The sequence below is a fragment of the Drosophila bipectinata genome, chromosome 2L, assembly GCF_030179905.1.
Source record: "Drosophila bipectinata strain 14024-0381.07 chromosome 2L, DbipHiC1v2, whole genome shotgun sequence".
In the NCBI taxonomy this organism is placed as follows: Eukaryota; Metazoa; Arthropoda; class Insecta; order Diptera; family Drosophilidae; genus Drosophila; species Drosophila bipectinata.
This window is the reverse complement of record NC_091736.1, coordinates 3,259,503-3,284,369: the sequence shown is the minus strand read 5'-3', so window position 1 is coordinate 3,284,369 and position 24,867 is coordinate 3,259,503. Positions and strand designations below refer to the sequence as shown.

The 24,867-nt window shown below is 42.7% G+C and overlaps 9 protein-coding genes across 12 annotated transcripts; 4 read left to right on the top strand and 5 right to left on the bottom strand.

The window, feature by feature from the left end:
• Positions 1-1,591: 1,591 nt before the first annotated feature.
• LOC108124586 (enoyl-CoA delta isomerase 1, mitochondrial) lies at positions 1,592-2,762 on the bottom strand. The gene is made up of 3 exons (XM_017240338.3): positions 2,395-2,762; positions 2,189-2,335; positions 1,592-2,132 (listed from the first exon to the last, which is right to left on the bottom strand). The coding sequence occupies exons 1-3, from the start codon at positions 2,644-2,646 to the stop codon at positions 1,671-1,673; spliced, it is 861 nt and encodes a 286-aa protein (XP_017095827.2). The 5' UTR covers positions 2,647-2,762; the 3' UTR covers positions 1,592-1,670.
• Positions 2,763-2,872: 110 nt separating this feature from the next.
• On the bottom strand, positions 2,873-3,928 carry LOC108124588 (enoyl-CoA delta isomerase 1, mitochondrial-like). Its single transcript, XM_017240340.3, has 3 exons — positions 3,623-3,928; positions 3,420-3,566; positions 2,873-3,362 (listed from the first exon to the last, which is right to left on the bottom strand). The coding sequence occupies exons 1-3, from the start codon at positions 3,842-3,844 to the stop codon at positions 2,901-2,903; spliced, it is 831 nt and encodes a 276-aa protein (XP_017095829.2). The 5' UTR covers positions 3,845-3,928; the 3' UTR covers positions 2,873-2,900.
• A 256-nt stretch (positions 3,929-4,184) lies between these two features.
• On the bottom strand, positions 4,185-5,507 carry LOC108124325 (enoyl-CoA delta isomerase 1, mitochondrial). The gene is made up of 4 exons (XM_017239939.3): positions 5,421-5,507; positions 5,026-5,259; positions 4,822-4,968; positions 4,185-4,708 (listed from the first exon to the last, which is right to left on the bottom strand). The coding sequence occupies exons 2-4, from the start codon at positions 5,251-5,253 to the stop codon at positions 4,238-4,240; spliced, it is 846 nt and encodes a 281-aa protein (XP_017095428.2). The 5' UTR covers positions 5,254-5,259; positions 5,421-5,507; the 3' UTR covers positions 4,185-4,237.
• Positions 5,508-5,879: 372 nt separating this feature from the next.
• Positions 5,880-6,866, top strand: LOC108124601 (translocon-associated protein subunit gamma). Its single transcript, XM_017240359.3, has 2 exons — positions 5,880-6,120; positions 6,183-6,866. Exons 1-2 carry the CDS (start codon positions 5,973-5,975, stop codon positions 6,605-6,607), a joined length of 573 nt encoding a protein of 190 aa, XP_017095848.1. The 5' UTR covers positions 5,880-5,972; the 3' UTR covers positions 6,608-6,866.
• On the bottom strand, positions 6,861-8,910 carry yip2 (yippee interacting protein 2). The gene is made up of 5 exons (XM_017240357.3): positions 8,788-8,910; positions 8,370-8,536; positions 7,313-8,086; positions 7,103-7,257; positions 6,861-7,041 (listed from the first exon to the last, which is right to left on the bottom strand). The coding sequence occupies exons 1-5, from the start codon at positions 8,804-8,806 to the stop codon at positions 6,960-6,962; spliced, it is 1,197 nt and encodes a 398-aa protein (XP_017095846.2). The 5' UTR covers positions 8,807-8,910; the 3' UTR covers positions 6,861-6,959.
• Positions 8,911-9,297: 387 nt separating this feature from the next.
• Positions 9,298-11,124, bottom strand: Srp54 (splicing regulatory protein 54). The gene has a single exon (XM_017240241.3). The coding sequence runs from the start codon at positions 11,011-11,013 to the stop codon at positions 9,460-9,462; it is 1,554 nt and encodes a 517-aa protein (XP_017095730.2). The 5' UTR covers positions 11,014-11,124; the 3' UTR covers positions 9,298-9,459.
• A 60-nt stretch (positions 11,125-11,184) lies between these two features.
• Positions 11,185-14,761, top strand: Etl1 (SWI/SNF-related, matrix-associated actin-dependent regulator of chromatin, subfamily a, containing DEAD/H box 1). The gene is made up of 8 exons (XM_017240239.3): positions 11,185-11,419; positions 11,486-11,646; positions 11,984-12,561; positions 12,625-12,957; positions 13,021-13,288; positions 13,350-13,496; positions 13,556-13,855; positions 13,915-14,761. Exons 1-8 carry the CDS (start codon positions 11,296-11,298, stop codon positions 14,539-14,541), a joined length of 2,538 nt encoding a protein of 845 aa, XP_017095728.2. The 5' UTR covers positions 11,185-11,295; the 3' UTR covers positions 14,542-14,761.
• A 1,626-nt stretch (positions 14,762-16,387) lies between these two features.
• LOC108124519 (uncharacterized) lies at positions 16,388-20,409 on the top strand. 4 transcript variants are annotated; one of them, XM_043212701.2, is made up of 8 exons: positions 16,388-16,757; positions 17,300-17,683; positions 17,785-17,884; positions 18,445-18,595; positions 18,681-18,906; positions 18,984-19,463; positions 19,527-19,739; positions 19,802-20,409. In XM_043212701.2, the coding sequence occupies exons 2-8, from the start codon at positions 17,555-17,557 to the stop codon at positions 20,024-20,026; spliced, it is 1,524 nt and encodes a 507-aa protein (XP_043068636.1). In that variant the 5' UTR covers positions 16,388-16,757; positions 17,300-17,554; the 3' UTR covers positions 20,027-20,409. The 4 variants fall into 4 exon arrangements, with proteins under 4 accessions (XP_043068636.1, XP_070133734.1, XP_070133735.1 ...); XM_070277633.1 differs by lacking the exon at positions 18,445-18,595 and having other exon boundaries at positions 18,650-18,906; XM_070277634.1 differs by lacking the exons at positions 16,388-16,757; positions 17,300-17,683; positions 17,785-17,884 and adding an exon at positions 17,915-18,113.
• Positions 20,410-23,899: 3,490 nt separating this feature from the next.
• RpL37A (ribosomal protein L37A) lies at positions 23,900-24,732 on the top strand. Its single transcript, XM_017240175.3, has 3 exons — positions 23,900-24,053; positions 24,252-24,380; positions 24,448-24,732. The coding sequence occupies exons 1-3, from the start codon at positions 24,051-24,053 to the stop codon at positions 24,592-24,594; spliced, it is 279 nt and encodes a 92-aa protein (XP_017095664.1). The 5' UTR covers positions 23,900-24,050; the 3' UTR covers positions 24,595-24,732.
• Positions 24,733-24,867: the final 135 nt, after the last annotated feature.

The window sequence follows — 24,867 nt, the reverse complement described above, 5'->3', positions numbered from 1 at the left end:
TATAGCTGCCATATAACTGAACGATCGGAAATGACCCAACTTTCGTGTTTTTGAAGATAGAAAGCTGGAACTTAGTACAGATTTAATTCTTGGTCAGTTGATCCAACCTACCAAATTTCATTAGGATCGGCCGACTATATCCCATAGCTGCCATATAACTGAACGATCGGAAATGGTATTTGGTAGAAATATCAACTTTCGTATTTTTGAAGATAGAAGTTTGGGACTTTTTTTAGATTTTGTATTGTAATAAATTGGATTATATATTCCTATTCCCATAAGGATCGGCCAACTATATCCGATGTTTGCGATATATATCCGGTTTTAACTGCAAGGGTATATAAACTTCGGCTCCGCCCGAAGTTAGCTTTCCTTTCTTGTTAAATATTAATATGGTAGAAAAAAAAATTAGAGTAGTAAGGGGAGGTCCAGCGGGTGTGTCCTTTTAAGTCTTCTGGGTTGCTCGCTGCTGTCCAGCAGGGAGCTGGCCAACCGGTTCGGGTGATTACTTTCGGTGATGTTACTTTATACTCAAAAACTTATTATGATTTTCATAATTTAAAGTTGACATCCCACAAATCTTTTAAGGTATTCCGCTTAAGGATCGAATCCAAATTGGCTGAGATATACACATCATAAGTGGCCACAAATAAAAATCCTCATTTCTGCAAGGGGCTCCATCAGAAAAAATTGAAAAAAAACGACCGAAAATTTTATGGACAGGTTTTGATGTAGGATAATGAAGAATCATTCCACAAATATTTTAAGGTGTTCCGCTTGAGGATCGGTTCAAAATTGGCAGAGATATACACATCGTTAGTGGCCAAAAAAGAAAATCCTCATTTCTGCAAGGGGTTCCATCAGAAAAAATTGAAAAAAATCGACTGAAAATTTCATTGCAAGGTTTTAATGCAGAATAATGAAGCATCATCCCACCAATATTTTAAGGTATTCCGCTTGAGGATCAGTTCAAAATTAGCAGAGATATACACATCGTTAGTGGCCAAAAATGAAAATCCTCATTTCTGCAAGGGGTTCCATCAGAAAAAATTGAAAAAATCGACTGAAAATTTCATGGACAGGTTTTGATGTAGGATAATGAAGAATCATTCCACAAATATTTTAAGGTGTTCCGCTTGAGGATCGGTTCAAAATTGGCAGAGATATACACATCGTTAGTGGCCAAAAAAGAAAATCCTCATTTCTGCAAGGGGTTCCATCAGAAAAAATTGAAAAAAATCGACTGAAAATTTCATTGCAAGGTTTTAATGCAGAATAATGAAGAATCATTCCACAAATCTTTTAAGGTGTTCCGCTTGAGGATCGGATCCAAATTGGCGGAGATATACACATCATTAGTGGCCAAAAAAGAAAATCCTCATTTCTGCAAGGGGTTCCATCAGAAAAAATTGAAAAAAATCGACCGAAAATTTTATGGACAGGTTTTGATGTAGGATAATGAAGAATCATCCCACAAATCTTATAAGTCAGGTCTTTTAACATTAAGTATGGACCTGGTTAAGTATGGACCTGGTTTTGGGAAAGAAGTGGATCTATATTGGCCAACATACCACAAGAGTAAGACCATGAATTTCCCGCGGAATAACGTTTTAATAAGTATAATTTTAAGTAATAAATGCATTCTGATCACCTAACTTTGAAAGACCGTCTTATTTCTTGTTTTTAAGTCCCTCAAGGTGGGAGCAAAGTCCCTCCTGAAATAGGGGCGTGAGGACGTAGTCCACACAGTCCCGCAAATCGCCCGCCCGGTCGTTTAGTAGATCCCGCACGTCCGGCTCGCGGCACATGCGTTTAGTAAGGGTCCTAGCAACAGGATTCGCTTTGTCGAACGTGGCTATAAAGGCTGCACACTTATCCAGTGCCTCCTGCTTATTGCATGCCAGCTCATCGACCAGCCCAATATCCAGGGCCTCTTGGGTACGGAAGAGCTTGCCTTGGTTCAAGGCCCTCTCGACTACTCGTCGTGGAACTACGCTCTGGTACGAGAGCATCATCCACTTGGAAATGACGAAGCTAAAGCGGGTGGCATGGATGCCAATAAAGAGATTCGGAAGCATGGTGCGGTACTCGCAGGCTGTGGCCAATACGCAGCCTGCGGCCGGAGCATGTCCCTGAAAAGATAGGTTTCGAATTAGGGATCTAGGTTTTTCAAAATTCCAGGTCGTACATTGACAGCCGCCGCTGTGGGAATCCCACAAAGGTGCAGGGCCAGCCACAAGTCCTGGAACAAGGTCCAAAATTCTTCAAGTCGCTTTCTTTCTGGATTTAGCAGCTCTTTGAGATCTAGGCCAGCGGAGAAAACTTTATCATTGCTCTGAAAAATTTTTTAATTAAGTCAAACTATTTTGTCAAGTCGATTTTCATTTTACAAACCGATGTCAGGATCAGGCCGCGACTCTTATTGCACTCTATCTCGTTGATGGAATCGATCATATGGTGCATCAGCTCCATGGTCAGTGTGTTTACAGGCGGCAGGTTCATTGATAGGGTAGCGATTCCACTCTTGTCATCCACTTCCACAGTGGTCAGCTTTGATTGCTTCACACCGGAAAGCGATCGCAGAGCTTGCCTTTGGAAGATCGGTACCATCCGTCCTGCAGTATCTATTACCCTATTACGCAACATTGTGATGACTTTTGATTTGGAGCAGCAATCACGCACTGAGCGGCAGGCATGAATTTAAACAAATTAACCTGTTTATCATATAGAAAGTCAAGTTGCAAACCAAAGAAAAACAAAGTACTCAAGCCTACGCGATCAGCTGATCAGCTGTTTTTACCTTTTCCAGTCAACGTTTACACGGTTATCGAATAAGTCTGATAACAATAAAAATAAATATTATCAAAAATCCTTTGTTTATAAGCTTTTATTGGCCAAAACTACTTTTTGGGTTTATTTTTCTCCATAAAATCACCAATAACCTTCTGAACTTCGGGTCGGGAAGCCAACGATACAAACTCGTCCAAATCTTTCTGGCGGTTCTTTTCAAATGCTTTAATATTGGCCTCACGGAACTGCACCTTGGCCAAGCTACGGGCGGCGGGGTTAACCTTGTCGAATGATTTAATGAAATTCTCACACTTTTCCAAAGCTTCCTCTTTGGAGTTGACAATTTCATCGATCAAACCTTCCTTCAAGGCCTCATCCGTGGAATAAAGGCGACCCTGGGTGAGCGCCCGCTCTGCTACTCGTTGAGGTAGGACGTTCAGGTAGCCAGACACCAGCCATCTGGGAGCAATTAATCCGTATTGGGTCTCGTTGAGTCCGATTACGCAGTTTGGCACCATAGCTCGGTACTCACAGGCAATAGCCAGAGCGCAGCCTCCAGCAGGGGCATGGCCCTAACACAAAACTGATATATTAAAAACAAGGAAAAATTAATATTCTTAATACCTTACATTTATGGCAGCTGCTGTGGGTAAACTACTGCCGTATAAGGCAAGCCAGACGTTTTGCAGCTCAGTCCAAATGTTGCATATTTTTGCCTTGTCCGCTTTGTAAATTTCTAAGACATCCAGGCCAGCTGAAAATATTTTGTCACTCCCCTGCAAGTGATTAACGATTTATTATCCGGAGCGACTAGTTAAAGCCATCAACCTACGGAGGTTATGATAAGACCCTTGCTTTTATTGTTCTCGATTTCGTCGATGGATGATTTTATGTCCCGCAACATTTGCGCATTCGCGCTATTAACTGGAGGCCGGCACAGGGTAAGTATAGCCACTCCCGTCTTATCGTTGATCTCGACTGAAGTAAACTTAGTGGACATCAGTCTACTTGGGAATCTGCAAGCCCCAAGTCTTATGAGATTTAGATGTAACATATTTTTAAGAAGATCAAAAGCTAAATTTTGCCCCAGCGCCGGCTAAAAGGTGTGTTTTTTTTTTTGTGTTTGAAAGATAATGAAGAGAATATCTTTTTGAACATAAATGATCTTTAGTTCAAATGTTACTTTTCAGTATTTTAAGTAATAAAACAGAATTATTATAAAATTAAATATTCTCTCTCTCTATTGTATCTCCAGGTACGACGGTTAGTTGTCGACTATATTTAAATAATCATTTTAAAATTTAAATATAATTGGGTGCCATCCCTGGGGATGTTACTATAGAATTTATAATTTCAATTTCGTTTTGGAAACTCAACGGTATTGAAATATTAAATATGATATGAAAGTAGCTTTGCTTTATTTAAAATTAATTATAAAATCTTTAAATTATTGCTTCTTAGACTTCTTCTTCAGACCCTCAATATAAATGCCAAGTCCTTTTTGAACAGCTGGCTGATTGATAAAGAACAAAAACTTTTCCAGATCCTCCTTACGTTCTTTCTCCAACTGCCCAAGATCAGCTGCCCGGAATTGCAGCTTGGTCAGAGACCGAGCCAAAGGATTGACCTTAGCAAAAGTACCAATAAAGGCCTCACACTTTGCTATAGCTTCTTCCTTACTATTGGCCGTCTCATCGATGAGTCCAACTTTAAGAGCCTCATCGGTGGTGAACATACGGCCCTGATTGAGGGCTCGCTCGGCGTCTTTCTGCGGCAAAACACTCAAAAAGGCGGCCATAAACCACTTTGGGGCGACAATGCCCAGTTGGGTTTCATTCAGACCTATTGTGAATTTTGGTAACATCACCCGGTACTCGCAGGATGTGGCCAACAAGCAGCCGCCGGCGGGTGAATGGCCCTGCAAATAAATAGGTTATGTTCATATAGATAAAAAAAAAAGGATATATGAAGAACACTATGAACTATGTATGTATATACATCATTCAATAATTTGAATAATTGAAAACCTACATTGATTGCTGCTGCTGTAGGCACACTGCTGCCATATAGCGCCAACCAAGTTTCCTGAAGTTGAGACCAAAATGCGCGAATCCTATCCTTGTCTGGCTTGTACATCTCCAGGATATCTAACCCAGCAGAGAATATTGTTGCGTTCGACTACAATATATATATTATAGCATTTATACCGTTTAAAAGGATTCTAATATAACTTACAGAAGCTAAAATGAGTCCCCGGCTCTTGTTGCTTTCGATTTCGTCGATGGAGGTCTTAAGATCCTGCAACAGTTCCAAATTTAAGCCGTTTACTGGTGGCCGGCACATTGTGAGAGTGGCGATTCCTGTTTTGTCGTTAACCTCCACGGTGGTCAACTTTGTGCCAGTGGACATCATCCTGGATGAGGCCCCGCGGGCCAACAGGCTCAAGACTTTGGACCGCAACATAATCACCTAAGATCAAAGAAAGATGTAAACAACAATAAGTGACCTTTGGACAGATGACGGTATTTTCCTTGATTTAAACTTTTAAATGAGAATAATTTTAATTTAAATACTTTATTTTTTTAGCTATAATAAATCTCAGTAATAAATTAATAATGCTATTTATTTACCGTTTAATTATTTTAAAAGTAAATTTTAACAACCAATCTACAGAACCTGTTGAGCTGTTATCGATAAACAGGGGCGTAACAAAAGGGATAAGGTGAGGTAAAAGATCGAAAACAAACCATAATTTAAATAATAAAAATATACCATAAATAGAGAGTATGTTAGTATTTAAATTATAAACCTTTTAAATGTTTATTTTTTTACAAAGAAACGCGTATTTTTTTAATTGGTGACAACGTTATTCTTATATTCTTATACCTTTTTTAAACGAAATAATATTTTTCACATATTATCTTAAAGATTAAATTGAATTTTTCATAAAGTTGTATTTTTTCGGATTTGTAAAGAAATTATTTAAAATTTTAAAATATAGAAACATATCGCAGATTAATCGATACTAAAACGCACTCGATAGTAGCGATAGCATAGTTTGACAGATCCGCTGACGTTTACACGTCACTGACAGCCGCCGACCGTTCTGCATTCGTGTACACTTCACTCTTCGACTCGACTTTGCGTTGTAGCAAACTTTCTCCGTGAAAAACTAACTAAAAATGGGCTCTGGAAAACAACAGAAAGTGCAGTCCTCTGGCTTCACCAAGGAGGAGGAGCTGCTGCTTCAGGACTTCAGCAGGAATGTGAGCACCAAGTCATCGGCTCTGTTTTACGGCAATGCTTTTATCGTCTCGGCGGTGCCTATCTGTAAGTAAATGGCCACGTTGAAGGTTTTTGGAGGATTGCTGAATGAGAGGGTTTACTTTTAGGGCTCTTCTGGCGCATCCACAACATGGACTTGTGGCCCAGCTCCATCCTGTTCGTGTTGGTGACCGCCGCTAGCACCTACCTGATGGCCACCGCCTACAAGAACATCAAGTTCCAGCTGAAGCATAAGATTGCCGGACGCAGGGAAGAGGCCGTCACCCGAGAGGTGAACCGTCAGCTGGGTGACGACAAGAAGGTTACCCGCAAGGAGAAGGACGAGCGCATCCTGTGGAAGAAGAACGAGGTGGCTGACTACGAGGCCACCACCTTCTCCATCTTCTACAACAACGCCATCTACCTGGCCGTGATTATCTTCATCAGCTTCTTCCTGCTGAAGAACTCCACGCCGTTCGTCAACTACATCTTCTCCGTGGGCATTGCCAGCGGCGCCCTGGCGCTCTTCTCCACCAGTGCCCAAACGAACTGAACTCCATGTCACCCCATGTTCATGTAATCGTAATTTAAGGCCCTTTAAGAGATTCCCTTGGACAGCGGTAGAGAATTCCGTTCATAACTCGATCCCTAGGGGCGGCTGGTCCGTTGTTCATCCTCCAGCCCACTTGGATCGATAGTACCAGCAGTGCGAACATAGAAATTTTATATTGTATACACCGATTTGTTGTCTTTCTTGTAGAAAGCTGATCCACTTCCATTTTCAAATGATTTAATAAATTGTAAAATTAAAATTATCGCTTTATTTATTACTAACGAGGTTAAAAAAGAGGGAATTTTTGAACTAAGTAATTTTTAAATGCATGTTTCAAAGGGAAAGAACCAGTTTAGACAGCCTCCAGAAGCAGGGCGATGCCTTGGCCACCACCGATGCAAGCTGATCCAATGCCGTACTTCAGCTTCTTGCGCCTGTAAATGTAAAAGGAGAATTATTACAGTGATCTATAGGATTAGGGAAGAAATCCCTTACTGTAATTCGTGCACCAGGTGACCAGTGATGCGAGAGCCACTGGCTCCCAGGGGATGGCCCAAGGCAATGGCACCGCCGTTCACATTAAGCTTGGAGGGATCCAGTTTCAGGGCATCGGCACAGGCCAAGGTCTGAGCAGCAAAGGCCTCATTGATCTGCGAATAATATGATGAGTGAACATGAATAAAAATATATATAAAAATATATTACCTCAATTAAGTCGATATCTTCCAGCTTCTTTCCGGATACCTTCAACACATTCTGAATGGCGGGCACGGGACCAATACCCATGATCTCGGGCTTGACTCCGACAAAGGAGAAAGCAACAAGACGAGCCAAAGGCTTCAGGTTATATTCCTTCAAGGCCTCCTCAGAAGCAACGATAACAGCCGAAGCTCCATCACATATTCCGGAAGCGGTTCCTGCGGTCACAACACCATTCTTCTTGAAGAGCGATGGTAGCTTGGCAAGACCCTCGATGGTGGTCTTGGGGCGAGGATGTTCGTCTACCACGAAGTCAACTTCCTTGCCTTTGACCTTCAGTTTGATGGGAGCGATCTCGGCGTTGAAAGCACCCTCCTTCTGTCCCTTTTCCCAGTTCTTCTGCGACAACAAGGAGAACTCATCGACACGCTCCCTGGTGATCTTGTATTGGTCGGCCAGGTTCTCGGCAGTCAGAGCCATGGGTAGCTTGCAGTAGGTGTCTGTAAGACCAGCCCAAAGAGCATCCTCCAGGTTGTAGTTGGCTCCCAAGGTGGTTCCGAAGCGAATATTGCGGGCAATGAAAGGGCTTTGGGACATATTTTCAACACCACCGGTGAGGGCAACCTTGGCGCCACCGACCAGGATATCCTGGGCGCCGTTGACGATCGACTGGAAGCCGGAGCCGCAGAGGCGGTTGATGCCCAAGGCAGGTTTCTCAATGGGCACACCGCAGTTGAGACCCACATGACGGGGAACGTAGATGCCATCCGTGGATGAAGACTAAGAAATAAATATATGTATATAAATAGATTTTTAAAGAACTAGAGGTTTTTTTTTATAGAAAGACAATCCTTTAAATTTTGCTATTTATGATTGCCGATTCTAAAAATCTTTATCTCCTGCCGAAAACTAAATAAAATCAGACCCAACGAAAAGGTTGAGTATTAGGTTTTATGATAAGAAATAATATTTTTACTGAACTGATAATTTAAGTACACAAATACCAATATATGGTCATAACTTTCACTAGTAAGCTACTACAATATTTGGCACAACCACTTACCGCTATCACATTGCCCACAATGACGGTGTCGACCTGCTCTCCCTTGAGCCCGGCAGCGTCCAGGGCAGCCTTGGCCGCTGTCGTCTGGAGCTGAGTCTGGTTGATGCCCTTCAAGGCGCCACCAAAGGTTCCAAAGGCCGTTCGCTTGGCAGCCACAATATAGATACCTTTAATAGATAAATCATACACACTAATGTAGAGCATATATAACGTGTGTAGAAAAGAATGATAACTAAAAACGAAAGCAGTTTTTTTTTTTTGGATTGTGATCAACAGGTCCAAAGTGCACCCGGCTAAATGCGGGGGGCGAGGAAGCATCAGATTAAAGACCCAGTCCAAAGTTCAAACAGAGAAAAGTAGATCATCTTTTTCTCGATAGTACAGCTTCCATATTAGGTTTAAACGCTATTAAAGTTACCTTTAGTTGCTGCAGACATTATGTTTTAAAACTTTAGGCAAAAAATTAAAATAATATAATTATAAATACGAGGAGAAACGCGTCTGTCTCACTGCAGTAACTTTTGTTTTGTGGTCGCGAATGGTTGCCATCGTCGACATATTGGAGGTAAAGCTTGAGAGCTTTCCGCGGACAAGCCCACAAACAATATTCAGCTGTTCCATACACTGAAAGAAATTGTGTTCGGAAAAAATAAAATAAACTGTCTTAGGTTTCCTAAGAGTTCTGGTCTCTTGGTATTTTATATTTTTTTGTTTTAAGATACTAATTCTATTAGAAAGAGTTATAGTTATCTGATACTGACTATTTTCATCTGATTTTGTATATTATGTATTATAGATTAGCTTAACATCGATGACTAATCATTGATTAGCAATTCGAATTTTCACAATTAATTGAAAGAAAACTTTTAAAACACCCAGCGACGTCAGACCCACTCCAATGAAAGACTTTTCTTAAATCTTATTTGGATTACGGGATGCATATGCAAATGCAGATACTTTAATTGGACTTTATGCTTGGTAACTAGGGCAGAGTTTCAGAGGAATACAAAATTTAATGACATTGGTATCGAGTTTAAATGGAGACAGGGTTTCTGTATTTATTAAGAGATAGTGTGCCGTTTATCTATATCTAGGGGGAGTTAGAAATGTCCATGTTGTCCGACTTCTCAACGCTAACCGACTTGCGCGACTTGGAATCGGCACTGGAGCGTGAGTTCTTGGCTTCCATGTCCTCGGAAATGGATTTAAGTTTCCTCGTTTCCGGCGTACGGGATCGTTCCCGCCGACGAGATGAAGAGGATAGCTTGGAGGATACGACAATAGGATCCTTGCTACGACTGGAGCGTGACTTTATGCTGCTGATGGCCAGCGGCGGAGAGAGGGAGCTCCGCTTGCTTCTGAAGCGCGGTGAACGAGACGCGTGCTTCTCGCTGCGGTGTGACTTTTTGCTGCGCTCCCGAGACCTGGACCGTTTACCGCTTCCACTTCCTCCGCCTCCAGCTCCATGGGAGCGAGAGCGTCGCGAACGTGAGGTGCTGCGGCGATGGCGGGACCTGGAACGCTTGCCGCGCGACCTGGAGGATCGCGAGTGTTTACCGCCGCGGGACCGCGACCGTCGCGAGCGGGAAGTGCTGCGGCGATGGCGGGATCTGGAGCGCTTACTGCGGGATCGGGATGAGTGCTTGCCACGAGAGCGAGAGCGGCGGGATCGGGACACGCTGCGACGCTCCCTGGAACCGGATCGCCTTGACCGCCGCCTCGAGGAAGAGCGGTGTGAGCGGGAGCGACTAGTGCGACGTTCTCGGGAACGAGACCGTGATCTCGACCTTCGTCGCTTGTCCTTGGCCAACATGCCAATCACAGGGTCTATGGCAGCCGAAATCATGCTCTGAGCTTCCTTAACAATGGTCATCGCCTCCTCAATCTCTGCCTGCGCCGCCTCATTGGACTTGGCCTCCGGCTTAGTTATAGAGTATGTAGAGTGGTAGACGTTCAGGTGGCCGCCTTTAAACTCCTGTCCCTGCATGCGCAGGGCGTGGATAATGCTGGTTTGCTCGCAGAACTCTATCATGCAGTACGTCTTGTTGTCCTTCTCTGCCCAGCGGGCATACTTCACTTCTCCTGCTCGCTGGAAGCATTCCATCAGGTCATCCAATCGCCACTCGTTCTTCACATCGCAGACGATAATTGTCCGTCGAATTTCCTCAATCTTGCGGGCATCGTAAAAGGATGGCAGTGCCGGGTATTCCGGCAGGTTGAACTCAACAAGCTTGGGGTCGTAGGTTTTAATCACTTGCTGCGGCAGTTGTCCTTCGATGCGATTGATTACTTCCGGAGGCAGTTTTGAGTCCGGCTTCTGAAGTCCCGGCACGATGGTGCCGTTTTTGAGCATCTCCAGAGCCCGGTACTCTTCAGGTATGGCTAACACGGGGATGACAATCAAAGCCCGGTCGATAAACACCGTATTCGTCAAGTGCTGAGCCACCGGCACGCTGCTCGTATCCGTGTACTTGACGTAGCAGATGCGGGACTGCACTGGACAAGAGACATCTCGGATGGTGGGGTACAGACGGATCTCCTCGATTTTTCCAATGTTGCCAAACAGTGTTTGCATCTGGTCCTTGGTGGCCTGCGGCGCAATATTGGTCACCTGGATCACACGCGGGGTGTTGCCGCCTGCCATGTTTAATAGTTTTTGGGTTCTCTATGGATTCGGCAAGAGTTTTTTCCCACAATACGTTTTTTTCAATTAACCTCCAAGACCAAGCGAAAAAATCCAAGGGTTGCAATGTAATGGAAAGTTTTGTCGGGATTTTTTAGGATCATAGTTCACCAGGGCTGCATGACAAGGGTGATTGTTGATTCCAGACATCTGGCAACATCGGTTACTGCTCCAGCTCTATATCACGGCCCTTAGGATTCTTGCAAACTAAATATTGTGAATTAAGATAAACAAATTGCCAGGATGTCGGACCGCACAGCATCCGTCTCCGCGCCCGCGTCATCGCTTGCCAAGTCAAGCCTCAGTGACCTGCGACAATTTCGCATCAACAAGAGCCAAGCCGTCAGTGCTGGCTCTGCGAAAACGGGTAATTGTGTGCCTGAATCCCGTGGTATATACAGACCCTGATGTCGCCCCTTTTCACCCATTTCAGAGCGTGTGCCGGGCAAGAAGCGCATCCAGGTGATGGCGGATAGTGACAGTGACAGTGCCGATTGTCAGACCCCCAAAAAGACCAAGCTGGAGCTGACGGTAAAGGAGAAGGAGGAACGCTACATGGCAGCCGCAAAGATATCCCCCCAGTACGATACAATGGTATGTTCCCCCCGAATCGGTCCAAAACTCGGCCAATTATGCCAGGTGAAAAGTGAGGGAAAGGTGAAGGCGGGGGAAGCACGCGTCCCATTCCCGTTCCCGCGTCTGTGTGCGAAACATGGCGATTAGATTCGGGCCCGGCATTGAAAAACAGCTGTCGTGCCAGGAGCGTCGAAAACGGGGGTGGCGGCGATAAATGTTGTCCTTAACAGAACTATGGTATGATACTTCTGTGTTTCAAGAAGACAAAAATATGTATAGTCGGTTTTTTTTTTTTTTTATACATTTTTTTATAAGAAAATATTTTTTTTTATAATTACTTATATTTTTTATTTAGGCTATTCAGGAGTCCCTTTCTCGCACCAACTGGGACGTGGCCGCATCGGTTCGATACTTGAGGGAACATTGCAAGCCCAAGATTCATGGACAGAATGGACCTCTGGTCAAATCCAAGTTAAAGCACAGTTCCAATGGCACGAGTGGGACATCCCACGGTGCCTACTCGGACGGCGACAACTCGGATGACGACGATGTCAAGCAGTCCAAGGATCAGGTGTACGACAGTGACGACAGCGATACTGAAATGGCCACAAAGATGACGGGACAACGGAAAAAGGTGTTCCAGTTTATGAACGAAGCCACCATATTGGAGATGCAGTCTGTGAAAACGCTCTCGGAGAAGAAGGCTACGGCCATAGTGGAATTGCGACCCTTTGCGGACTGGGCTGAGTTGCGACGGAAGTTGGAGAGCAACAAGATTTCCGCCGATTTGTTGAACTACGCTCAGGACCTTATCAACAAGCAAAACACAGTAGCCACCATTTTAAGCAAATGCAACAATATGGTGACGCGACTGGAGAAGGCAATTTCCAATGGTGCCGGTATTGTGGAGCAACCAAAACTTCTGAGCAGCGGGTAAGTGTCCAACGGGGTTACCTTAAGATCTTTGGGCTCTAATGTAATCGAATATATTTACAGATTGCAGCTGGCCGATTATCAGATCATTGGCCTAAACTGGCTCACCGTAATGCACAAGCAGGAGATGAACGGCATTTTGGCGGATGAAATGGGTCTGGGAAAAACTATTCAAGTGATTGCGTTCCTTGCCTACCTGAAGGAGAACGGTCTTAGTCAGGCGGCGCATTTAATTGTGGTACCCTCGTCCACGTTGGACAACTGGGAGGCGGAAATTACCCGGTGGTGTCCCAAACTGGTGGTGGAGAAATACCACGGCTCGCAAGAAGAAAGGCGACGAATGCGAGGACGCTATGCCAAGGATGGCTTTACTGGATTTGACGTCTTGCTTACCACGTGAGTTAACAAAACCATTAAATCAGTTTTAAATGTAAAATATGACTTATTTTTATTAAATAGATATCATATCGTCGGCTCCACACCTGAGGAGCGAAAAATGTTCCGTGTTTGTAAGCTGGACTACGTCATATTCGATGAGGCTCACATGTTGAAGAATATGACTACCCAGCGATATGCAAACCTTATCACTATCAATGCCAGAATGCGCATTCTACTCACCGGCACCCCTCTACAAAACAACCTCCTGGAGCTGATCTCTTTACTGTGCTTTGTGATGCCTAAATTTTTTGCCAAAAGCATTGAAGACATCAAAACGCTATTTGCAAAGGTACTAAACAGATTTTTGATTTACTTGAGAAGATATTACTTCATACACAAATTATTTACAGAAAGGAAAAGCTGATGGAGATCAGGAAGAGGTGTCACAATTCCAGGAAACTCAGATCCAGCGAGCAAAGCGCATTATGAAACCCTTTGTGCTAAGGCGCCTTAAGAAAGATGTCCTAAACAACCTGCCCAAGAAGCTTAGCCTTGTGGTATGTTTGCATATAGATAGAAATCTTGTCAAGACACTAATGTTTCAACTTTCTTGCAGGAAAAAGTTCCCATGAGCACACAACAAAAACAATACTACCACGAACTGGTCGATTATTATTCAAATAACAAGGGCGAAGTCTGCAGCAGCGAACGCGCAGGCATTGCAATTATGATGGAAATGCGCCGCATTGCCAATCACCCGCTACTGATGCGTCACTATTTCACCGACGAGAATTTGCGTGGATTTGCCAAGCGCCTGGCACGGGCGAGCTCCTACAAAAAGACCAATGAGCAGTATATATTTGAAGACCTGGCCATCATGTCGGACTTCCAGGTTTTCCAGTTGTGTAACAAACATGTAGGTGGCTTAAGAAGCCATATTTTAATTATATTAATTACAAAATTTATTTGTAACAGGAATTATATGATGTAAAGATACCCGATCCGCTAATTTGCGACTCTGGAAAATTCAGATACCTGGACGCGTTGCTCCCCAAGCTGAGAGAGGAGGGCCACCGAGTTTTGCTATTTAGCCAATTTACTATGATGCTGGACATCGTAGAGGAGTATCTGAGAGTTAGGAAACATGGCTTTTGCCGGTTGGATGGCTCCACTGCTGTCAAGGAGCGTCAAGACCTGATCACCGACTTCAATGTTGACGACAATATATTTGTGTTTCTGCTGTCCACCAAGGCGGGGGGCGTGGGTATCAATCTCACGGCCGCCGATACCTGCATCATTCACGACATCGATTTCAATCCGTATAACGACAAACAGGCCGAAGATCGGTGTCATCGCATGGGACAGCAGCGTCCAGTTACCATCTATCGACTCATATCCGAAAGTACCATCGAGGAGGGTATCCTGATGGCCGCCGAAGAGAAGCTAAAACTGGAGAAAGATATCACGTCCACCGAGAAGGGCGAGGTGCATGAGCAGCGTTGCGTAGTAAAGTTGCTGACCACAGCCCTGGGTCTGGACAAGGACCAGGAGGAGCAGCTGAATAACTCGTTGAACAATTCAATTGCCTCTCCCGCCAAGTAGGCACTATCATCGTTATATTCTTAGGTATTTTTTTATTCTCCGCCCGCATCGGATCTGTCACGTACTTTTTAGCAATTGAATTATTTGGAAACCTTTGTTCCGTAACTTTAGCATTCAATTTTGTATTTAAATTATACCTATTAATGTATGCTTGGATTGTGAGATTTACCCTGAGGTTGCCCATGGTGGGTCATAAATTGTGTTAAGAATTTGCCTTCGATAAGATCACAGCATGTTTTTTCAATAGTATAACGAACATTTCCATGATAAACTAAGGCACTCAAATGGTTCTTGGCCTCGTTATTGTGTTTCCGACTTTATGTAGTTTCCAGATTCTGTGTAAGTGTATTGTAACGTATTCAAAAAACATTTATTATAAGGATAAAGAATATTTGTGTACGAAAGCGATCGTGTGATCTGTTTCTGTTACCATAGCTCTATTGGAGAGGCTCGACAACCCTCAACCGATCGTTCTCTGAATGTGCGGCACGAGATCGGGGTCTCTGTGTGGCGAAGAGAATGCCCAGAGACCGGAGAGCCGCGCACTGTGTTTTGAAAAGCTTTTGGCTCTGTGTTTGGCGGCGGCGATTCTTCAGTCTTTAGTCTTCAACTGATCGCTCGCGCCGATGATTTAATTTTTAAGTTAAAGCGTACATACATACGTGCGAATATACATGCATACATAATAAAACGTACATCGACAAATAGATATACCCTCGCATATTGTGTATCCGCAGTTAGTTCGACGACAGCAACGAATCTATGAAAATATAAAGTAAAACTTAATGGAAATCTATTATTACATATAACTGTGTGCAGTGCAGAATCTAATCCCATCCTCCCCTGTACCAAGAAGTCCCTTTCTATTTTACTCAAACGGATCGCCATCGGCATCCGTTTGCCATTATGTGATTCATGCATAAGTACATAAGTTTTCCTCCCCGAATTCTTTTCTTCGCTTCGGCTTTGGCCGTTGAGGCAAGCCGAAATCTATTTAAAAATAGACAAAACTGTTTTGCGAGCGGAAATCATATTGCCGCGGCCACTAAAAACGCTAAATAAATAAGGCCAATAATATGAAATAGAGTCTGGTGTTTTTGGCCGACGTTTGGTTTGTTTTCTACTAGCGGAAACGGAAGGAACGCCAACTGCATATACGTTTATAGCGATATACCGTTGCGATACAGTCATCACTCGCAGGGCTGTCATATACTATAAATATAGATGCGATGGCGGTGGCACATGTGAGCAGTTTTTGGCAAATGCCAAAGAATACAAAACAGCGCGTGCTGGCAAAACATGACAAAGACTATATGTACAATATAAATAAAAATTAGAATTAATAATCCCCAACGTTTTTTTCTGTATGTGTGCAGTGACCCGTATGTGTACGTGTGAGTAATCCGAAACAGAAAACTATAACGAGCGATCTACATTTAAACAAAAATAAAAAATAAAAAAAAATAGAAGAAAAAATTCATTAAAAAAAAGAAAACGAACGAAAATAACGCGAACAAAAACAAAAACAAAAACAAAACGGAACTGTAACAATTGACGAGCACAACGAGCCGAGAACGAGCAGCACAAAGCAACAAACCAAAAATAGATGACAGCGCTGTCAACGGTGCGTATACTTATCGTATTAGTAATGCCGGCCACCACCCGCCCATTGACTCATCTTCCCGTCTTCCTCCTCCCGATCTCGATCCCGCAGCCGCAGCAGCAATAAAATCATCAACAACAACCAAAAGAGACACACACTCTACAATCAATTGTGATCTGAGTACTCAGTGTGTGTGTTTGTTGTTTTGTATGTATCTGCGACGTCTCTGTATCTGAATCTGAAAAGTAGCAATCCATAACTAGAAGGAAGGCTTCCATACTTGCATATTCGGAATATTACGGAGTGGAGTGACGCTGTGAAATATTAATTGAAAGCTATTGCTTATGGTTTTAACTTGGCGCGCATGCCAAGCATGATTAAACGAGACACGAAAGAGCGTATCTACGAAGTAGATAAATATCTTTATACGAATAACTGAGCTGCAGCACCACCAACAATCGAATCGACGAAAAAAAACGCACACCTATCTACTATATAGACTCTATTAGGAGAGACAGAGCGATAAACAAAAGCTCAAGCAGTAGCAGTAGCACCAGCAGCAGCAGCCGCAACAACGAAACAATTTGGAAGATACATTTTTTTGCACTAAAAGGTAAGTATCTGGAGGTGATTCACTTAGAGACCCCGGCCAGGCCCAGCTTAGTTCTGTTTGCTAATCTGAGAATCTAAAATTGCCAGCAATTAACAAGCCAAGTTCACATAGTTGTGTTCCTAGTCACAGATACAGTGGAACCTGCTTAACACAGTTAAGTAGGTAACGAGTTAACAAGGTATTAAGAGACTTCTGTCTCAACTGTAGTGTTTCTTTGGCCAACACTCATTGTGTACTCCTTGTGGGCCGCAGAATGGGTATTACTGGGGGGCTGATGTCATGTTCGCGGAGACGAAGCTCTCTAGCCAGCGGCCCCAAAAACCAGATGCAACTCCTACGCTCGGACATAAGCCGGTTGCTCGCCGAGATCGAGTAGTTTACGCCGCCGCTCTCGGCTCTGGCCTGGTCTTGGATAAACACTTTTTGTGTATCTTTACTTGATATATTATATATGAGTAGGTGAACATGTTATGGGTTTGGTTCAGGGCTAGAAATTGTGCTTTTCTTGCGACGAACTTATTCTCAAAATCCAATCATTCCAGACCCAGCAATCGGACTCTGCAAAAAAAAGGGAACTTGTCCCTTAAATCGTATTAAGGACAAAAAGGAGAAGAAACGGAAATCAACTATTGTGATATGTACAAATTTACTCAAATACTGAAGCCACATAATATTTAGACGTTTATTCCGGAACGGAGGATAGTCTACCAAAGATTAGGCTTTCAATTTTCAATTAAGGATTTTTTTTAGCTAAACAGAGCAGAAGCTGCACTCACTATTGACAACACTATTGAGAAATGGCCGAGAAAGTCGAACAGGCCCAGCAGGCCAGCTTAAATGGTCAACAGAATAATGTCCGCAAGTCGCCTGAATATCCCGGTGTTATCTCCCGGGAACGCAGCTTTGTGCGCACCTCGAATCAACAGGTGAGTTCTATTGCTACCCGTACCCGTACCTACCTCCTACCCCAATCCCCAATGTCGATATTGATATCAGAAGGTAACCATATTTTCGTATTCGATTTCAGAATATCAACAAACGCCGAAGTCTGGCGTTCAACGTTCCTGGCACCAACCAGACTGGACAAATGAGAAGCAAACCGGCCATGGATATATACAGACCGCCCAGTGAGTGTTTTTGCCATTCCTTAGACTTTCTCCATGTGGCTTGGGTGCTTGGCTGGGTGTTCAGTGCAATAGAAAAACGTTAAAATCAATTAGACAGTACAAATGTCAGCTATATTGGCTCTAAACCGGATTTATCTCCCAGTTATTTATCATTTGGCTTGTCTACTCATCCAAATCATAGTTCTCACCGCATAAATCAAATCTTAATGGATGCATTTTAAAAAAGAAGGTTTGTCAAGTTTTTAAATTTAATACAAATTTTTGAAAACTTCTCAACTGACTTCATCTTCAAAAATAAAGCTTCAAAATTGTAGATAGCCGATATTCAGCTTATTCAGCCCTGCTCTTAGCTTCAAGCTTCTGAATACCAACGATTACTTATCGAGACCATATCTTTCTTTTGATTCTTTTCATATCCCCGTCTCATACCCTGTATATTCCACACTCCCCCCACGCACAATGTTGTCCTGCCCTTCACATCATCACACATAATATTGGGTATCCCGAAAACCCCAATCCCCTCCCAAATAAAAAAAAAAAACAACCTAACCCTGTCTCAGATGTACGCGGCGAGTTGGCTGCTCCAGCCGGTAATGGTGGTGTTGGTGCAATTGGTGGTGTCGGTGGTGCCGCAAACAAGCTGAATGTCAATGCCCAGGAGTTTACAATGACGAACAGCTCTGGGTCACCGGCCGAGGCACTCAGTAATCGGTAAAGCAAAGACTTATAATGCCATCGTTTACCCCTCTTCCCGTCTCCTTGCAGAGCTAAACTACAGTCTACAACATTCTTCCAGTTCGTCGCTGATCTTCCCGCCCACCAATGGTCCCGGCGGGGTGGCTTTGGCCCCGGTTCTGGGTCAGTATGGAAACGTGAATCGTCGCCAGGCCGGTCTCTCCCTGGGCGGCATGCCGGGACTAAAGGCCAGTCATCATCGCTCCATTCTGGTGACGCATCCAATCAGTCCACTGGCCGGACAGCTTCCATTGATGAACTCTCCCTCCAGTGGGAATATATTGCATGTAAGTAAAATGAAAAATTTTAAAAGTATGAGACCAATATCTTTATTTATTAATTTAAAAATAATTGTTTATTTAAGACCACAAATCGCGTCAAGTTTGCTCCTGAGCCCAGAGGTCAAAAGCCATCAAATCACAGTCAGTTTGGAGGAATAAACAACAACAACTATGGACAGCCGTATCAGTCCAACTTAAATGGCATAGATCCCTATATGAATGGAAATGCCCTGCAGCGCTCCAAGTCTCTGTCGTCGGCGGATGCCCTCACCCGGGGAATGGCCGGCTTGGGACTGGGATTGGGAAACGAGGTGGCCGATATTGGTCAGTTTACACCAGAGATCCAGACATTGATCGAGACAGCCCTGGAGGATCCCAACAAGCTCAATTCACGGTGCCTCATGGAGCTGACCTCGCAGTTCATCAAGCGAGCTGTGGAGAGTCGCAGGTTTGCGTTGCCCATTTCGCGTTTGTGTCTGAACATCATCGCTAGGGAGCAGAAGGAGACCTTCCTGGAGGCCCTGCTCAACACCTGTCGTCAGTGGTACCAAGAACGCGAAAAAGTAAGTATTTCTGATCGATCCTTAAGATTTCCAATCTTATTAATAATTTATTTCATCCCACAGCTATTGTTTGCCATCCAGGGAATGAAATCGCCTTCTAGAGTGCGCTTCACCGCCTTCATGGCCTTCCTTACGGAGATGTTCTGCCAGCTGAAGCGACGCCAACTCCAGCTCCGCACCCACCACGAGGGCACACCGCCCCCACTGGTCCTGCTCAGCCTGCTGTCCAAGTGCTGCGAGGATTGCGTGCGTCCTCCAATTAGATCGCTTTCAGAGGTTTGATTTTTATCCTTTTACCATATATTTCAGAGACTAACTTATTTTTATCTGCCCTCCAGATTGAATGCCTTTTCTATGTGCTCACCTGCATCGGTCAGGATATGGAGCAGCAGTTGCCACAACAATTGGAGCTACTGATGGGCCTCGTTCGTGATGCCTTTCTGAATGCTGGCGAATCGGCGGCATCCATCCGGCGTACTCTTCTCCAGCTTATTGAGCTGAAAGCCTCCCACTGGCAGCTACCCGGCAATACGGTTCTCTACTATACCCACAATAACAATTAGGAGCTGGGGAATGTCATGACGGACTGGAAACTGGAAAATAATTTGAAACCAGGGCGGATGCTGAGGTTCGGGCATTGTGCAATCTTAGAGACACCACTAGATATCAGTTCTGTTGTCGCATTGCATTTAGGCCTGCCAACCTTCTGTTCTATTTATCTTATCGTACTCTTACCTAGGCATAAGCAATATTTATTTCGGCACTGCAATAGAGAGAAACTAACCCGAGACTTGCACACTACACACCAAGCCCAGTACCAAATAAAATGGGCCGATTTCATTCGGTTTCTTCAGATTCTTTAATAAATCTAAGGCTCAATTTTTATGTGAATCCATATCTTTATGTTTAATAAATCACAACTAGTCAAAAAATAATTAACAAGTTATTTATGCATTGATTTACATTTAATGATTTCCAAGGGATCCCATGAAAATGGGGTTTTCCCCTATATGAGCCACAGTGATAGATATATCTTCCCCAATTCTCATCCGATTCTCAAGCGGAGTACCTTAAACGATTTGTGGATCGATTCGCTACCATTCTGCATCAAAATCCTGAGACAAAATATTTTTTCGATTCATTGTCCATTTTTCGTGATGGGATCCCTTGAAAATGGTGTTTTCCCCTATAGGGCCCACCGTGATGGCTATATCTTCCCCAATTCTCATACGATTCTCAAGCGGAGTACCTTAATCGATTTCTGAATCGATTTCCCACCATTCAAAACCAGCATCAAAATAAAAAGGTCATATGGTCGTATAAAAAGGTCATATGGAAAGTTCTTATAAAAAGGTCATATGGACATTGCAATGTCAAAACCCCCAATTGGTCAAGCCTATAAACAGTCTGGTTTAATTACACAAACTATTGTTTTACGTCACGGTTCTCCTAATTATTATATAAGGGCATTAATATCGGCATTTAATAGTACCAATTAGAGCTATGAACATAGAAGCTGTCAAGTGGTGCTTCAGTTCAAAAATGGCATCGAACATTTCGCGTTGGTTAGACAAGCTTTCCAACAAAATGTTGCTTTTCTGGCTGCGTTTTTATTTTCGAAATTTCAATTTACTCGGATTGATGGGACTGGAGTTTGATGATTCCCAAAAAATGGTACAACTCACTTACTACAGTGTCGCCGTGGCCAGAATATTGGGTGTGATTCTGGTCTACGGTCAGTGTTACATAATCTGCAACCATTTTAATAACAGCCCAAGCGTCCAACCACTGGCTTTCATTTGCTGTCTATTGATTCAACCTCGTATCGTTTTTGAGAAAAGAATTCGGATTATAAACAGATTTATCAAGATCTCGCGACATTATTTCTACCAGCAAAAGTTCGAAGTACCCTGGTCGCTTCCAATATCGTTATTTATCAAAAGTAATGTTTACCCTCTGGATCTTTTGAACTTGGTTGAAAATTTTGATATTTTTGAAACACCAATAAAAATATTCAGCACTTGGATAATTTATATAACCTCTGACGTATTAGGCATGGGACTGTCAATGCTGGTGAATTACTTCGACATGATAAACGCTGAAATATCTGAAATTACAAAAAAGCTGCCAAGTGCAATTCTGCAAAAGGATACAAAGAACTTAAAAAGTTTAGAGAAACGTTTGGTTTTCTTGAGGAAAATGCACCAATCGTGTACAGTGATAACTCAATATGTCTTTGATTGCTTCGGTGTTCAGTTACTGTTGCTGGTGTACTCCAACATGAGCTTTCTGAGCTCGTTCTCTTTCGGAAGTTTTCTTACCAGTTTCGACAGTACCACCCTTTGCATGAGTCTTCGATCCTTTATTTTATCGCTTGATGACTTATGGACCAAAGGCTTTATCTGGCAAGGAATTCCTTGGTGGCATATGGCCCATCTGTATCAATTCGAAGAACTTCTTAGAGAGTTTCAGTGGCAAGAAAGGTCACAATATATAAGAATGGACATTGATTGGGCCAACGAGCTGCACAACCAGTGCTTGATGCATCATATTCTGAAGCCGAGGTTCCAAGTTCTAGGCATGTTCACCCCAAATCGCAAACTGCTTTTGCGAGTCATTTTTACTCTCAGCAGCATTCACTACAGAAACATTCGGGATTTTAGTCAGCATGAAGCATGGCACCTGGAAGTCTTGGACAATGAAGCATAAAACTATAATAATATCAAGTTTTTATTGAAAATCAATAGCTGAGCCACCAGAAGCTTTGAATTTCCATGAACTATGACATACAGAGTCATAGTCGAAGCATTAGATGAAAATTACTTTTACGTGGCAGCTGCTATAACTATTATCTGTAATGTTGCTAATTTGTAAATCCAACACGAATTGGGTCTATGGATGTCATGCCGGAACTTCAATCAGTATAGTAACAGTACACGGTATCAGTACACGGAATTTCTTCAGTATAAATATGACCACGCTCAGAAGGCCCCGCTTAAGCTGTCTTACCAACAAATTTCAAAAATTGTGGTCTAGACCTTACAGGAAAAACTTCAACAATGTTGCAAACAAATATCATCTCTTAAAGTTACGTTTTTATTTGGCAAGCTTTAATATCCTCGGATTAATGCGACTACAGTTTGATAGATCCGAAAATAAGTTTACTTTGACACCCTACAGCATTACGGTGACCAGAATGGTTGGTCTCTTTTTCTTTTACGTTCAGTGCCACATCTTCTATCAGCAATACAATAGAGACCTATACATCCTACCAGTAGCATTTATGCTCTGCTTATTATTCCAGCCTCGATCTGTCATCGAAAAAAGAGTCAGGATGATCAACCAATTTTTAAAAATTTCCCAGTATTATTTTTATCAACAAAAATACGAAATACCGTGGACGCTTCCCATTGTGGTATATCTTAATTATAGAATCATTTTAAAAATCCTTGCAGAACTAACTTGTGAAAACCCGTTGGAAATATTTGTGAAACCCATTAAATTTATTTGCTTTTTTATCATTTATATGACCACCGATCTACTGAACATTGGAATTTCAATGCTCACCAAGTACTTTGAGATTTTAAATTATGAAATAAATGAAATTACAAAATCACTTTCTATTGCAATCGTACAAAAGGATAAAAAAATGGTGAAAATGTTACATAGACGTGCAATATTGCTAAAGGATATCCACGATTTATTTACAAGGATAATTCACCGAATCTTTCACGATTTTATAGAACAGCTGGTTTTTATGATAATTTTAAACATTACCTTATTTTACGCCATTGAATTCAAACACAGCGTGGATCATTTAATTGTCAGCGTCAGCCTTAGGTCTTTCATTTATTCACTGGATAAATTATTGGAAAAGAGCTTAGAATGGCAATGCATTCCTTGGTGTTACATGGCCCATCAGTACGAATTCGAAGATATCCTTGGACATTATGAGGCGCTAGAAAGAGTACCATATATTCGAAAGGACGTGGATTGGGCAAACCGGCTGAGAAACCAGAGCCTGGTGCATCATATAATCAAAGAGAAGTTTAAAATTCTGGGCATGGTCTCACCAAATCGACGATTTCTATGGAAAGTGATATTAGTCTTTAGCAGTCATCACTACTTCATGTGGAGATTGCCAGCACTAACAAAATATTAAAATCAACTATTAGTAGCGACAAACATAATTACTATGCATTCTCGTACCTTTTTAAAAATAGAATTTCGGAGTAATATATTAATGACTTCAGCAGCAACTGTATTAAAAATCTTTAGTTCAAAAAGAACGCTTTATATATAACTGGGATGACTGAAATGTGTATAAATAAAAAATACAAGAAAACATGGCTTATCTCTTATTGACTAAAAACTGAAATGCTTATTTTTTTCAAAATTAATGTTTCCGGTTCCGTCTTTGGGTATATTTTCCCGCTCAAATGTTCCATCCCTGAAAAATATCGATAATGATTAGCTTAGCTACCATATCGATAGTTCGTGACTTGGCTTGCTATCGATATCGTCCCACCGCTAACAACCCACGGCTCTTTCCGGTTGAATTTTTTGACAAATCAACAACACAGAAAAATGGTACGAAATTAATTCGTGAATATGTGGGCAATCCTTAAGTGAAGCTACTTGACTAACTAATACAAATGTAAAGAAAGGCATAAGCCCCTTGCTGATACTGGAATTCTCAACCTTCTGCAGCTTTAAGCCCACAAATTTGGACCCCAAAAAATTGGTTGTAAATGGAGATACTGACTGGGTTTTTGTTTTTGTTCGCAGGCCAAGCGCACCAAGAAGGTTGGAATCGTTGGTAAATATGGTACCCGTTATGGTGCCTCCCTTCGTAAGATGGTCAAGAAGATGGAAATCACCCAGCACAGCAAGTACACTTGCTCGTTCTGCGGCAAGGTAAGTTTTTTCTTGAATTTCGCCCCGTCCAACCCGAGACTCATGATTCTATACATTCTTCCAATAGGATTCCATGAAGCGCGCCGTGGTTGGCATCTGGTCCTGCAAGCGTTGCAAGCGCACCGTCGCCGGTGGCGCCTGGGTGTACTCCACCACTGCCGCCGCCTCCGTGCGCTCCGCCGTGCGTCGTCTGCGCGAAACCAAGGAACAGTAAACACCAATGGAATACTCCAATGCTCCGTTATACTAGTTCCCGTAGTTTTTAATTGACAACGCGATTTTTCTGTGGTTTGCGCCGTGCCGGTCATGTGAAAATAAAAAATGGATTTTTTACTTTTATCAGTAAAAGAAAGTGCTGTTTATTTTTGATGTGCTAACCGATGATGTTCTGCGGGATTTCAAGGAAAGTAGTTCAGTAGTGCTAGTAGTTGTTCGGTATTCTTAAATAATAGAAAGCTTTATCGGCAGTTTAATGACCCAGTTCGTG